The following is a 15,480-nucleotide window of genomic DNA, read 5'->3' as shown; positions in this document are numbered from 1 at the left end:
TACATACACATATGTACACATACACATATACATACAATTGAATGAATATAAATTCAATTAAATTGATGAATAAAAAAGTAAATAATAATACAAGTAATAATGTATTAAATAACAATAAATTTAATTAATAAATAAATAAATAAAAATGTATAAAATGAAAATAAAATTGAACAAATAAATAAAGTCAATAGGAATAAAAGTCATGTATAAAATTCAAATAAATAAATTAAATAATAAAAAATAATAATGTATACATTAATAATAACATTGAATAAATAAATAAAGTAAATAATACAAATAATGATAAAATAGTATTAAAGTTGAATAAATAACTAAATAAAATGAAGTAAAACAGTTCTTGTACTCTGTCAGTAGTTTGAGCGAAGGACTGTGTTCAAGTAGATACATCTCAGTCTATTATTGGAGCATCTAACATCGGCGTGGGTATCCCAGAAGGCCATCTAATTATCCCAAGGTTCCTCCATCAGGTGTACGATGTCCTCTTGCCCCTTAAAGTATATGTAATCCTTTCTAAAGGCAGTGTTGTAGACATCAGGGATGATTTCAAGGAAAGCATAAAGGGAAGCGAGATACATGAGTTGTAAAATAGAAGTAAATCCTGGTTTTCTACGTCTGCATTGACGATACTGATACAGTCAGTTTCCAATGATAATAGATGGTGAAAATATTCTTATACAACCAAGAAGTGCATCATGTAAATTGTCTAAAAAGGTCACTTAAGAGTTCAGATTTAAATGTCTCCTGCTGTAGTCGCTCTGCAGCAGACTGAACTATTAATAAAGCAGCTGAGAGCTCCGGACCTGAAATAGCTGTTGTCTGTCTTTTTCTGGATTTTAACAAGCAAACAGCTTCATGAAGCCTCAGCAGCACGGCTCTAAAGTCTAAAGCTTTGTTCCATTACATAAGTGTACTGTTCTCCTCACTGCAGAACTGCATGTTTTTGCCCTGTGTTGTGCGGCACGCAGCTATAATTGGTGCTGGCCCAGTGGACGTTGTAATTACGTGACTGGTATGCACAGAAGTTGAGCAATACTCCGCTCTCTACCAGAGGATGTGGATGCTGTAATGCACTTCTAATGATTACAGCATGTTTCATCTTGTGTGACCTATAGTGACTCGCCGAGGGGGACTTTCTTTTGAAATGACTGTGTTTGTGTTTCAGGAGCTTATTGGACAGAGCGCACGCAGATCTAGACAGCATCTGTCAGAGCCTGGACTCTGACCCGGAGCCCGAACCACTCTCCTCGCCACTTCCAACTTCTCCGCTCCGCAACTCCAACGCCAGTACCTCAGAAACCAATACCTCGGACCCAGCCAGCTCCTCCCATCCTCCTTCCTCTTCATCACCCCTAACGTCATCATTATCATCATCATCATCATCAACACCCATGGACCTCAGCCAGATTCTTTTGAACATTAAATCATGCCGCTGGAGGCACTTCAGACCACGGACGCTATCCCATCACCCCTTGGGTGGAGGAGACTTGTCTCGCAGAGGATTTAGGGATTTTAGCCGGACCGTGTCAGGACTTACCCGGACCCTGTCTGGAGGAGCCAGTTCCCAGAACCGCACTGGCCCAGCCCCCAACCCTGTCAATGGTGAGTCAGTTTGTTTTCTGTGCTTCGCTGCTCAGTGTTTGCCTCGTTGGCATTATACGTCTAAAAACTGTTCCTGTAAATAATGTCATTGGCTCAGAGTCGAAAGGAGTCACATTTTGCTGCCTGATTGTGTTGTAAGCAAAGGTTTCCTGGCATCGCAGCGACTGAGTTTGTTTTAGTTTCTGATAAGCTGTCAGTCTCAGAGGTTTGGGTTTATGGCAGTGATGTCTACAAGTTAATTTATCCGAGGCTGGCTGCCCTTTGTGTTCTCTGTTTTAATTAAAGCAGGAGTTCAGAAAAGTAGTTTGTCTGAACAGCAGTCACAAAATAAAGGCAAAGGTCTTTATTTTTTATGCCAAGTGCCCCGCTGTGTTTGAAGCAATTCGCACAAATTATTGACATAATTTGATATCTTTTGTTTGTTTGAAACTTTCAAATTGGTTTTGTTTATCATAACTGAGGCTGTTTATTTTTGTGGTTTTGGATTGTCATTACTTCACTTGGCACCATAGACTGTATAAATAATGGACGTAGTCTCAGTGACATCACCCATCTGTTTCTGAAGCGCCGTTTTGAGGCCAATTGTCGGTGGGAGCCATATTGCTGCTGTTGAGCGATAGTGATGTAAAGAGGTGGGCTTTGAGCCTCCTAGCCAACAGCTACAGTGTTCCCGCCTGTCACTCAAGTCAGCTGTGCCTCTCTTAGGAAGACTAGTAATCTCAATATCTTTGACATTACCACGTTGTGAAAAAATTCCCCCCCCGTACAGAGAAATGAGCAATCCAAACTACACTCGTCTTTTGTACCAGACTGTAAACGTTTTTATTTCTGCTGTAAAGATCGTCTTTTTTGAATTGGTGTGTGTGTGGTTTCCGGTACTTCGGGGGCCAGCCTCAAGCGGGTCCTCAATGAACTGCAGTTCTACAACTGACTCGTATTTTTAGACCGGAGGTTGCTGCTTGGTTGGCACTTGTGGCTTCACTGTTTTTGTTGACTCAGTCTTATGCTAGGTGTATATGACTTGTTACTCCCTCCAGTATTGACAAGGAAGCTCTTCAAAATTGTGATTTCAAGTAGGTATGTTCTGAAGTCTGTGGGTAAACAACGTCTAATTGGTTTGCTGAGTGTCTTAAGTTAGCAGAGCTAGCACCACCAGCATTCAGTCATATTTGCAGGTTGAATTAACAACAAAGAAATATCAAATGGTATACTGTGTGTCAGTTTATAAAGTATTGTTTTGAATAGTGCACTCCCCTTTAAGGTCACTAAGGGTTGCGGGTGGAGAGCTATCGTTTCCTACAGTGCACATTAGCGCTAGGGATGGGTATTTCAAGCCAAAATACTATACCAATAATCATTGGCATCTATTCAACGATTATACGTCAACAGCCCGTTTGTGTGGCAGTCGCGTTTACTAGCAGCATGAACGCGGTGCTGCTAGTAGCGGGCACTATCAGCGTCTGTCTCGATCTTTACATCAGTGTTTCTGTGATGTGGCGTTTATATTTACATTTTACAGCCATGCTCAGTCTCTGGAAATACGTGTGTAGAAGTGTGAGATTCAGAAACGGAGAAAATTGCAGCGACTGTTGCTAATGTTTTTTTCTTCTTTTGCTATTTAATGCAGTTAGCATTCTTCTTCTTCTGTTACTTAATGCGGTTAGCAAACAGCTTTTAGACGCTCTGTTGCCACCGTCTGGCGGGAATACCGTATTACAACCAGGCACCGGTGAAAACAATGAAAAATTGTACTTAAAATGAGAAAATATTTGAAGTAACTCTTCAATTTTTACAAAGAGAACGAATATTACCCATCCCAAATTAGTGCCCTCTCTTTCCAGTGCATGGCTGGTGTAATTACAGGTTTAAATATATCAAATTTGAATCGAACATTTGTTATATTTATATTGAGGAAAATTGTTATTGAATTATCGCCCAGCCCTATGAGCAAGGGAGCGTTTTAACCCAGAAGCTGAGCACTACAGATAGCTACACAGCCCTGGTTCTGTTGCTTTGTGAAGCAGCTCGTTGATTTTTAAGATTATTAAAACCATAAATGGTGTGACATTTGTCGAAGTCTTCGCCAAACAAACATGTTCCTTAAATGTAGTAAACAACATTTGTGGGCGTGAGCCAGTATGCCATGATAACTACCTTCTGACATGTTACCTTTAAACAAAACTTACAGCTCCTGCATCCTCCTTTATTGCAATCCAGATAATATTTGACTTAATCTCTCGCTTTACATTTCAATGATCTCATGGGACCGGTTGTCCTGATGCCAACCTCAATAGAGTTTTAATAAATAAATAACGACAGCCTTAAAGAGTATAGATTGTCTGGAGCTCAGCCAGATGGCGAGGCATGAGAGGACGCCTGCTCTGACCATTAGTGGATCCTCTCTGTCACACTTTGGCTCGTCATCTCTCCGTACAGTAAACAAAAATAATTACAGCACCTCCTCTGTAGCCGGCACGCACAGGGCTGTAATTGAAAAATGTCTTCATGCAGAAAACGACGTGGGCTGCTGTTGTTTAATTGATTTTCTGCATGTGAATATTCAAAAAGAAGGGGAGAAAAACTGAGACTTGAAAGGCAGCTCTGTTGTTCAGTCGTGGCTTTCTGCTCACTTTCTGATGAGGCGCCTCAAAGGTAGACCGCTCTGTTCCCACTCCCAGCTCCCAGCTCCCATGCTGCTGCTAAATCACACCAACTTCCTGCCTCAGCCCTCTCTACGTATTATAACACATTAAGTCCTGCTCCCATGGCTTTGGGAAGTCAATTAGATATGGTGATGTATTAATAGATCCATGAGACGTGCTGGAGTGGGGCTGAGCGGTGAAGGTCAGGAGAGGAGGGAAATGCTAATTTCAAGGTTATGAATTCATCAGACGCTAGACCTTACCTGCTCCGAAACTTCTCTTGGTCCTCTGTGAAGGGTTTCTAAACTATGGTTCTGTCTGGACGTGTGACCGATGATGAATAAGTCCTTAAATCTTCTAAAGGAGGTCTAAACAGCGCCCTACAATCTGCTGAAGGTACCTGCATTTTAAGAAGAAAAGAGCTCTGTAGGCGTTTATTTCTCCTCCTGATCGATTCCTATATTCACAGAAATAATATGTTTTCACCTCGGGCTTGTTTCTGTAATTAAGGTGAAATGAGGTTGAAAAATATATATAATTTGGTGCAGAGCATGCCCACAGCTTTGAGACTTGAAAGGGCATTGCTTTGTTTTGGTACCTTTTATTTCTTCTTCAGATGGGGGTATTTATTTCAGCCTAATCTCTGCACGCTGTGATTAACAATTCAGTGTTCGTCTGTCATCCTCTTCACGTTGGAGCAGGTGAATTCAAGCTGTGAAGAGCAGCGTAGCAGTGTTAGATTGTTGGGAATAAGATCTGATTTTAGCCCTGCTTTGTTATGCTAGAACTCATAGTAGGGCTGGGCGATAAATCAATATAAATCCCAACCTCTCATTACGACAGCAGGACAGTTATTAGGAAGAAGCTACATGGAAGTAGGGCTGGGCGATAATTCGATAATGAATATTATCGCGTTATAATTTTTCTCAATATAAATAAAACATTAGACAGAAGAAGACAGTATTGAACAGCCAATCATGTCACAGGATGAGAGGTAGGCGGGGCTTTAAGATGTTCGTAGCTGAATGTAAACACAGCTGAAATGAGTGAAAGTGACGCAGAAGAAAACTGAAAACCTACCAGCTCAAAGCAGAGTCGTTAGTCTCAGAAATATTTGATTGTGATAGCATCATTTTTTCAATATCGCCCAGCTCTCTATCATAGCCCAAGTTAAACTTCTCAAGCCATAGACTGATAGTGATGCTCCACTCACATGGATTTAGGCATCGATGCTGCTGAGAAAGTTCTGAACTCTTCTCTGCAACAGTTTAAAATCAGACACGTCTCATTCTGACAAGGAGAAAACTATAACTTCACTGTCCTGCCATCCCTGCAGACTCATTATTCTACCTGGACTGATGCTTTATTTTTCATCTATCACATACTGAAAACCTAAGTGAATCCACAGGCTTTGTTTGTTGTTGTTTTTCCTTCATTTATTTTGCCTCTTATTGATAACACAGCTGAAGAGAGAGAGGAAACATGATGAGTAGAGAGGGAGGGTAAGACATGCAGGAAAAGTTCATGGACAGGAGTCGTCAAATCAGCAAACTCTGCATCCCCTGTAGATCGGGCAAGAGCACCTTTTGCATTAATTTCTACTACTGCAAATCAAACAGGAGCATCAAGGTGGAACAGACTGTGGCACAGTAACTGTTTTATCTTCGTTCCATCCATCTTCCTGGGGGCAGCAGTCTCAGCAGAGAAGCCTAGACACTCTCCCCGGCCACTTCCACCAGCTCCTCCGGGAGGATAACGAGGCATTCCCAGACCAGCTGAGAGATTGTTTTATCTCAGTTATCCTGTTCTGATTATTAGTAGAAGACACAAAACAATGTAAAAAATAGACATTTATGCATTAAAGAGATGCTGACAAGCAACAATATATCCTAACTCAGACCCTCAGTGTGCATGCTGGGTCAGTGGGACATTCGTTGTTGTCCTCAGCTTCACCTGAGCTTCACTGCTGGGACATTGAAAACATCTGCTGTGAGGAAAGGTTACAAGTAACCTGAGGATTTATTTCACTGCTAAATTAGCATTTTCTTGCTTCCTTGTTTAGACTTTTATTTGTTTAAAAAAAAAAATCAGTTAGCCGCCATATTGGAGCATCGTTTTTAGTCCAAAGATTTACAATTTTATGATCAGAAGCTCCAGATGAGAAGACAAAACTACTCAGATTTACTTGGCAGATTTTAATCAATCAATCTTTATTTATATAGCGTCAAATCAAAACAAACGTTATCTCAAGACTCTTTCCAAACAGAGCAGGTCTAGACCGTACTCTGTTATATTATTAACAAAGTCTGATCTCATCTTAATCCACCATGAGCAGAGCACTTTGCAGCATTTAGCAAGTTACAGTGGCAAGGACAAACTTCCTTTAACAGGCAGAAACCTCCAGCAGGACCAGACTCATGTTAGACACACATCTGCTGAGACCGAGTTGGGGTTGGAAAGATAGAGGAGATGAAGAGAGAGAGATATGATCTGAGGTTTAGTTACAAGTCCTGATTCTGATACTGTTTAAATCTCAGTCAAATAAATCCACATCACCCCTCATCTCTTCACTTCATACGCTCTGACCGTTCTTCATTGTTCTGATGCAGTGAACTGGTTTTGTTTGTAAAACTAGACCGTTACCTTTCTGTCTTATCATTTGTATGACACATGACTTCTTGGATATGTGTGACCTCACACCACAGAGAACATCTTGTGTTGTTACCTTGCAGCATTGTGCACATTGAATGAGAGCTACACAAAGACACCTGAGGTTGTATGAAACGTTATGTTCATGTTTGATCGTCCTTCAAACTGGACCTGCTTGAATTGTATCTACTCTACCTGGAAGCCTGTGATAACACGCCCACATCAGCTAGACCCTTGTGTTGTTGTTCTGTCTGAAGCCCGCTGAGGCATCACAGAGGAGACACTTGATGTCAGTGACTGTTACTGTTAGCATAAGATATTCTGACTGAATGGCTCTATAGAGGGAATGAGCTGTCCTGCGTGTGTAAGCTTGACACTTAGAGCTAGAGCTGGGCGATACTGAAAATGATGGTATCACGATAACATGTTGTCTTTCTGATCCTCTGAAAACCTCTGACCTGTTGACTCCAGGCCTGGCTCCGCTCATCATGACGGTTTGTTGTTGTAGTTAAGTGAAATACGATCTGGTGATAACAGAATTTTTTTGTTCTGAAAATTAACCAGATGTTTTCATTTTGTTTTGGTACCTGACTTCCTGTCCCGCTCCATCTGCTCTGTTGAGATTGATGCGTCGTGCTCTGTCATTACGGCAAAAGTAGAAGTCTTGTGAATCTGATCCGGAGGGCTCCGACCTGCCGGATCAGAGACGCAGCTGGAACGCAACGGAGCGGATCCAGTGGAAGTTAACACATTGACTAGAATAGAAACCTATCAGATCCGGTGCTGTGACGGATCGGACACGGATCTGGTGAAATTTTGCCATGAGACTCATGTCACCCCTCTCCGCTCATCACTTGCTGTTTGAAAGTGAAACCAAAGAGCCAATCACCATTCTCCTAAATACTCCTAAATGCTTGACTCTTCTTCCTCACCATGCTTTTGCAGTGAAGTGCTTGGTGGCTCCTTTGAGGTGTTAGCAATTAAATACCTATCTCTGCATTTCATACCTGTATATTGGTTGCACGGTTGTACAGGAAGCAGCTTACTTTTTAGATGACAAAGAAGTATCGTAATGTGTCTTTTACACCAAACATTACGGTAATATGCCTTGTTGGGGTTTAGCTCTGCGTTGGAAATGCGGGCCTAATATACAGAAGCTGTAGTTGTTGCAGCTGTAGATTCAATTTTCAACCTGGGCTCTTTGCGGCATGTCTTTCCCAACTCTTTCCTCCAAAAAGTGACTGTCTTTCTTCAGCTTCCCATCTAATAATAATAATAATAATAATAATAATAATAATAATAATACATTTTATTTATAGACGCCTTTCTGGACATTCTTGTCCCCTGCTATACCATCTCCTTTGACCCTGTCAGTGGGGTCTACTACGGTTAGTTGGCCAAGGACAGGTCTCCCAACGCGGTTCATTTGTTCCCGCTCTTAAAGGGCTTACCTGTTTTGTAGGCCTGACCCCTGATCTGTCCCTGACCTGATTCCTCAAACTAGGATCCACTTGACAAAGGTCACCTTACAACATAACCACAGTAAAAACAACACTCAACAATAAATAAATACATAAATACAACAGAATAACAATACAGTACTAGAAAAATGAAAGTTAAGTCATGATTAAAGTGAAAGTAAAATCATTCCAGTCCCATAAAGACAGATTAAAGCGAGTACGCTTGGCGGAAAATGTGAGTTTAGAGGCAGGATTTGAAGGTGGTGGGAGAAGTGAGTTTTGTAAGTCCTGTGGGGAAGAGTTCCAGAGGGTGGCTGAAGGTTCTCGCAGGTGGGAGGGTGAGTCGGGTGGAAGAGGAGGACCTGAGACTATGGAGGTGTATTTTGGTATGGAGGAGCTCAATGAGGTGCTGAGGAGCTCGGTTGTTGATGGCCTTGAAAGTGAGGAACAGAATCTTAAAAATGATTCAGTAGGCTATTTGATGTGAAGCCAATGGAGTTGCTTCAGGACAGGTGTGATGTGGCTGGTGGAGGGGGTTCTGGTGGGGAGTTGAAGTTTAAGGATTGATTTGTCTGGCAAACCAAAAAAAAAGGGAGTTGCAGGAGTCTAGGCGGGAGGAGAAATAACCTCGTACTCTAGAAAAGCAAGACTCCTTGTTGTTGAATTCTCCTGATGTGACGAAGCAGGAAAGAAATGATCGGGTGCTCTAAATAAAGTTCTCAGCTACGTAAACAAACCACACTTCCTCTGAACTCCTGTTCTGACCGCTGCATCTCCTCCCTCCTGTCCACAGTGTACACGGCGGAGCAGTACCAGCAGCACCAGGAGCAGCTGGCCCTCATGCAGAAGCAGCAGATGGAGCAGAGCCAACAGCAGCAGCAGCAGCAACAAGCCAACAACCCTGCAAAAACCACCAACACACAGGTTAGTGAGGGTGAACACACAACCTGTACTACACCTGTGCCTCTAATACCACAGATCAGTGTCAGTGTGTGGATGTAGAGTATTAGCAGAGTTGTTGTAATCCTCCCTGCTTAGATCCAGACTTCAGCTCCCTTTATCGTCCTCTGTTAGCTGTTTTTGCTACGTTGATTGCTCAATAAGGTAAATCAGAGTGACCTAAATCGGCTGTGATGGAAATCAAACCGTTGAAGGTCGGTTCACTCATCCTGAGGAAACGCAACACATCGTCATTCCCACGAGCAAAATTAACACCCCTGGCCCTGTTCCTGTTTGGCAGCAGAAGTGCTGAGCTCAGCGCTCTCAGCAGTTTCATACATTTTGACAAAGTGGTCAAGTCTTTGGCTCCCTCTCTCACACTCTCTTTCTCCGGTTTCACAACTAGGCTCTTGGGTCTAAGACTCTGGACCAGGCCAGCGCCCAGTTTGCTGCTTCGGCTCTCGTCACCACGGACCAGCTGCTGACCTTCAAGTCCAAAGAGGAGCTAGTGCTGCCGAGCGGAGTCAACGGGGTCCTGACGGGAGCAGGTGAGGGTCACTTATTTATTGATTTAACCCTAAAAGAATGACCAAACTGGATTATACCTCTTACCTCTAGGTCACATCTTCAGAAAATTCACAATTCCACTGCTACGCTGATGACACCCAGCTCTATCTGTCCTCCAAGCCAAACTCAGTCCTTCCACCTTCTTCCCTCATAGACTGTCTGCATGAAGTCAAATCCTGGTCCTCCCGTAACTTTCTCAAACTCAACAGCAATAAAACAGAGATTCTTCTCATTGGTTCCAAATCTACTCAAGCCAAAACTAACAGCTTCACTCTAACTATCAACAACTCCACAGTTCCTCTCTCCCCCAAAGTCAACATTCTGGGTGTCATTCTGGACAGTACACTCTCCTTCGAAGCCCATATCAATAATGGGCGTCCGTCCCTCACAGCTAACAACATCGCTATTCTCCTCAATTCCCTGGTCACTTCCTGTATTGAGTATTGTAACTCCCTCCTCTTTGGTCTCCCCCACAAACTTCTCCATAAACTTCAGCTGGTCCAGAATTCATGACCAGAAACCCCTTCCATCGAACACATCACCCCTGTCCTACAACAACTCCACTGGCTGCCTGTCAAATACTGCATAGACTTTAAGATCCTTCTGCTCATATTCAAAGCTCTCCATAACCTCCATACCTCTCTGATCTCCTTCAAACATAGACACCTACCCGCACTCTCAGATCCTCTTCCTCCATGCTCTTCATTGTACCCCATGCTCGACTAACCACCATGGGATCTCGAGCTTTCAGCCGTGCAGCCACTAATCTCTGGAACTCCTTACCAATAACCATCCGTAGTATAGACCCTCTTCCAAATTTCAAATCATGATCATGATGACCATTGAAATAGTTGGAATAATAAGCACAATACAAATCTTAAATCTGGCCTAAAGACAGAAGTAGAGAATAGTTTGTACCTCCAGATTTCTGTGATGAGTTTCCTTATCAGTGACTGTTTCCTCCTCCTCTCCCTCAGGTGTTTTCAAAGGCCTCCACCTCTCCAACACCACCACAGCTCTCCACCAGACCAACCAGACGACAAACACCACCGCCTCCGTGGCCCAGACCTTCCTCCAGCCCTCCTCCACACCTTCACCCGTCAACGCCGTCCCCACCTCCCTAACCTCCACCCCCAGTGCCCACGCAGCAGCAGCGCTGGGGATCCTGGGATGCAGCCCCGCCAACGCCACCCCTGCCACCACTCAGGTCCTCATCGGGAACAACATCTGTCTGAGCGTGCCGTCGGCCACCAGCCTGGCCGGACGCCACATTCCCCGGACCCTCGGCAACGTGCCGCCCTCTGCCTTAAAGCTGTCCGCCGCCACCAACCTGCAGATGCCCAAAGTCTCCGGAGCATCGCCCATGGACCTGGGCTCAAGGTGACTACGGCAGACATGTTTCCTTTCTTTCTGTCTTTCTTTATCGTATTTTAGAGAGAGAGGGAAGAGAGAGCGTTAATCTAGAAGTCCATGAGAATAAACATCATGTATGTGTAGTCATATATAAGATCCAACACATTAAAATCACATTAGTTTGAGTTGATTTCACACTCATTGAGATGGAACAGATGTGTATCCATAGGGGTTAACTAGCTTACAGTGTAAACAAGACATCACAGACGTACAGCGTCCCCACAGGTGTGTGGGCAATCAGACGAGAGCGTGAGTCTTTAGCTAATGTCTCAAACTATGCCTCCATGCAGAACACATTACACACACTAATAAACAACATACATGAACATAGACATTTATATATAGCTGCATTTCGATCAAGAGTTCCAGGGTCTTTGAGCTCCCAGAACAATTTTACCCTGAACTAAAAGGATCCTGTGCCCCCATTGTTGTCTGCATTTCAACCGCGGGCTGAAGTTCTAGTTAGATTGTGCAAATCAGGCCAGTGAAGTATGGAGGAAAAAAAAGGCCATTCATCACAGATGACACCATAGAAACAGACAGACAGGCAGCTATCATTATGAGTAACACAACAGTTAGCCTGTTAGCATGAAAGAGACTCAGCTGGCGCTGTTTTAGATGGTGCTATATTTCATCACAGATGGATTCACTGAATCAACACGTGAGAGGAGATAAGCGTGAGTAGCAAAGACGTTTCAACACGGCTTTAAAAACAGCGACCCTGTGAACTGGAGACTTTCAGCCGGATGCATCCCTCATAAACGTCTTTAGACGATCATTAAATATCTGATGAGGATATTTTGAAATCTTAATAAAAAACTAAACTAGTTTGCATTCCCAGGAACTCCCTCTGTGTTTCAACAGCTGTGTAAACTCCACAAACACTGACACGTTCAGCTGAAGGGCTCCAGTTTACAGGGTCACTTTTAAAACCGGAACACCGGGAGAGAAGCATTCACGGTGGGCTGAGAGAAGACTCCTATTGCAAGCTGCTAAATCAAGAGAATCACAGATGTGTGTGATGTTATTGTGGAATAAAAACACAGCAGTTAATCTACCAATCAGACACGTTCAGCATTGCAGGCCCTGCTCCCAGAAAGTCCCGGGACCTTTGAAAAGTACTACCCCCCCAAGCAGGGGCTTTTCAGGGGGGGATTATCTACTCCTGAACTAAATTTAGACCCTGGCTCCTCTGGTTGAAACGCACGTAGTTCAGAGGTAAAGTCCCAAGTTCCAGGGTAAAGTTCCTGCGGTTGAAAAACGCCTTTTGAAACTGAGAACAGGAAACTTTTTACTTTCAGTCCTTTACGTAATGTTTGTTTGTAGATAAGCAGCAGAAGAGTCTGTGTATCATCACACCGTCCTTGGTTTAAGGACTCAGTTGGACCCGGCAGATATTATCTAAATATTGCCAGCGCTCCGTCTGCCAGAGATAAAGCTGTGGAGATTTTTTACAGAAGCAAGAATCCACATAAGTCTCCCTGAAAGAGGAGCTGAAACAACATGACGTCAGAGCTCTTCAGAATCTGCACAGAGATCTGGGACAGCTAGAAAAATAACTTTACTCCTCTTCTTCCTCCTCCTCTCCTCCTCCTCTCTCTCTCTCTCCCACAGGGATAATCACGACGAAGACAAGCCAGCACTGAACAGTATAGCAGACAACACAGTGGCCATGGAGGTGACGTAGTAGCGGTGCGGCGAGGAGTCCGCTCTGTAGGTGCTGTGCATCGTAGCATCGGGAATGCAAAAAGGGACGGCAGGACTCTGACGCAGACTGACAGATGGAACGGGAGGCCCCCCCACCCACCCACCCCCCGGCCGCTCGCTTGCAATTCTCATCTCTCATACTTTTTAAACCTTTATTTTTGTTCTGCTTTTTTTTGTTACTGTTCAAAGTACAAGATCTCGACATGTGTAAATTATGAATATGGCAAAAATTAGTATCTGTACAGTAACTACATATTTGTAATATCCCCCCTTGTATATATATTACTTGAATACAGAACTGTCCATTTGTGATGTTTTGCACTTGGGAGTCAAACTTAAAGGTAAAAAAAAAGATAGCCAAGTAACTTGTGGCGAGTGTGAGAGATGTGGGAGTTGTATAGACAAAGAGTTTTTATCACATCATGTGCATGGTGCGGAGCCTGCTGTTTTTATCTATTTATTGTGCTGTGTTTACAGTTTTTTTGTTTTTCGGTTTGTTTTTGTTTCATTTTTTATTTGTACACTGTACCTTCGTTGGTTCCTGTGCTGTAGTAAATGTTAGGTAGCTACGGACTCCTGGGTATTTTTGTATATTGTGAACACAAAGCAGGTCCCCCACCCCCCACCACCACCACCACCACCCACATTTCTTTTGGGTCCCTGTGCTTCTCTCTGTGGATCATGTGAAAATCAATGGTGACATACATACAGAACCAGGAGAGCCAGGAGGAGGAGGAGGATGAAGAGGAGGAGGGTGACTGTGGTTCACTTAAAAGAGAGGTGCTCCTCTCTTCCTGGGAGCTTCCATTAACATTATCCCAAACACAAGTAACAAAACAGGGATGAAGTCTCTTCCCAGAAGCCTCCGCTGCTTCTGATTAAAGCACTATTTTTTGTGATGTTTCTGTTTCTGTTCATGGTTTTGATAAATATCAATGCTGCTTTTGTATTTCCGTTTGTTTTTAAAAGGGGTTGTCCTCCATCCTTCATGCAAGCAGAGTCTCCCCTTTTCTATTTGTTTGATCCCACCAACATTTTTTTTGTAAAACGACAAATTGAGTTATTTTTGTATTTTTTGATTTCTCGTTCTTGTGGTAAACTTGATTGTAAGCTTTTGGTTTATTGAAAGACTTCATTCTTTTGTTCCTTTGTTACTTGGTCATGCATAGGTGATAAGGGAGGTGAATGGGCAGTAATCGCTGTACGTGTTTCATCATTCCAGTTTTTAATAACAAAAAATGCTAACGAGGGGACGGAGGGAGGGGTCTTGAAAAAAACAGCAGTTTTCTCCCCTGTCTTCCCCTTTTTCTTTCTTTTTCTTTCTTTTTTTTTTTCTTTGAAAAAAGAATCTCCAGACGGCTGCAAGGCCAAAAACCACAAGTATTGGGTGCCTTCCTTTGGGGAATTTAATGTTCTCTCTTCTGTGAAGAGTTAGGCACAAAGGCAGCATTACTTAGTAGTGCCTCTCGTCTTTGTCTGAATCTGAATGCCCAGTCCAATGGCAGGATATATCCTTGAGGTTTACTTGTCCCACCTGGAGGCTGAAAAGACTAAAAAAAAAATGTGACAGAACTCTCACTAAAATAAGACAATAAAGCCCAGGGCATTAAATGTGAACTGTTCGGACTCTGGTGTCTTTTATATTCCTGTATATGTGTCTTTGTTTGTCCTCTCAAGTTCTTTAAGTGCTTTAGAAAACAAGCAGCAACCTCCAGTCTCAAAATATGAAGCCCATGTGGAAGTTTTAAAAACTGCAGTTCATCTAGTGTCCACTAGGGGCTGGCTGCAGAAACACCAGAAACCACATACACACCCATTCAAAGGAGACGATCTTACAGCAGAAATAAACATGTTTACAGCCTGGTTCAAAAAACAGCTTGGGTCTACGATGCTAATCTCTCTTTCGGCACACACTGTACGAGGGTCAATTTTTTTCTAACGTGAGGGTTCAGAAGATATTAAGATTACAAGTTTTTGCCCAAATAAGGACAGTACTGACTTGACTGACAGGTTGGAATACATAGCTGTTGGCTAGGAGGCTTAAACCCTGCCTCTTTACCTCACACTACGTTTGGTTGAGTTCAGCATTTTCAATATGGCTCCCGCTGACGATTGGCTTCAAAACAGCGCTCAGGAACAGATGGGTGACGTCACGAATACTGCGTCCATTATTTATACAGTCTGTGGTGTAGGGCCACATATTCGGGGCTGATGTTATACACCACTCATAGCTTCTCAGATTTGTGAGAGTCGATGTAATCGACTCCTTGGTAGCTATTTTCTTGGAATTTGGAGGTAAGGTAGGTCAAGTCCCTTGTCCTTAAGACTGTCCGGGTCAGGGTCAGAAATCTTATTAGTGTTTATGGATCAATCTCTCTGGTACCTCTCCACCAGTTAAATTCTGCCTGTAAATGTAGGCCTATAAAGGTAGTAACATAAAAATATATATAAAAAAATAAATCTTAAATAAAAGGGCGTGATTG

General features: G+C 43.0%; 1 protein-coding gene across 2 annotated transcripts in view; it reads left to right on the top strand.

Annotated features, from left to right (window-relative positions):
- The window catches only part of LOC117828743 (enhancer of polycomb homolog 1-like), a 51,344-nt gene extending 36,730 nt beyond the window's left edge, over window positions 1–14,614 (top strand). For both annotated transcript variants that reach the window (XM_034706045.1, XM_034706044.1), the window contains 5 exons: window positions 1,184–1,620; window positions 9,165–9,295; window positions 9,717–9,858; window positions 10,855–11,257; window positions 12,905–14,614. In XM_034706045.1, the coding sequence (XP_034561936.1) occupies window positions 1,184–1,620; window positions 9,165–9,295; window positions 9,717–9,858; window positions 10,855–11,257; window positions 12,905–12,977 (1,186 nt within the window). In that variant the 3' untranslated portion in view covers window positions 12,978–14,614. The remainder of the gene's footprint in view (window positions 1–1,183; window positions 1,621–9,164; window positions 9,296–9,716; window positions 9,859–10,854; window positions 11,258–12,904) is intronic.
- Window positions 14,615–15,480: the final 866 nt, after the last annotated feature.

Source organism: Notolabrus celidotus, chromosome 17 (genome assembly GCF_009762535.1).
Source record: "Notolabrus celidotus isolate fNotCel1 chromosome 17, fNotCel1.pri, whole genome shotgun sequence".
Classification (NCBI taxonomy): domain Eukaryota; kingdom Metazoa; phylum Chordata; class Actinopteri; order Labriformes; family Labridae; genus Notolabrus; species Notolabrus celidotus.
The sequence above is the reverse complement of the archived record's forward strand: the minus strand, read 5'-3'. Positions and strand labels throughout refer to the sequence as shown.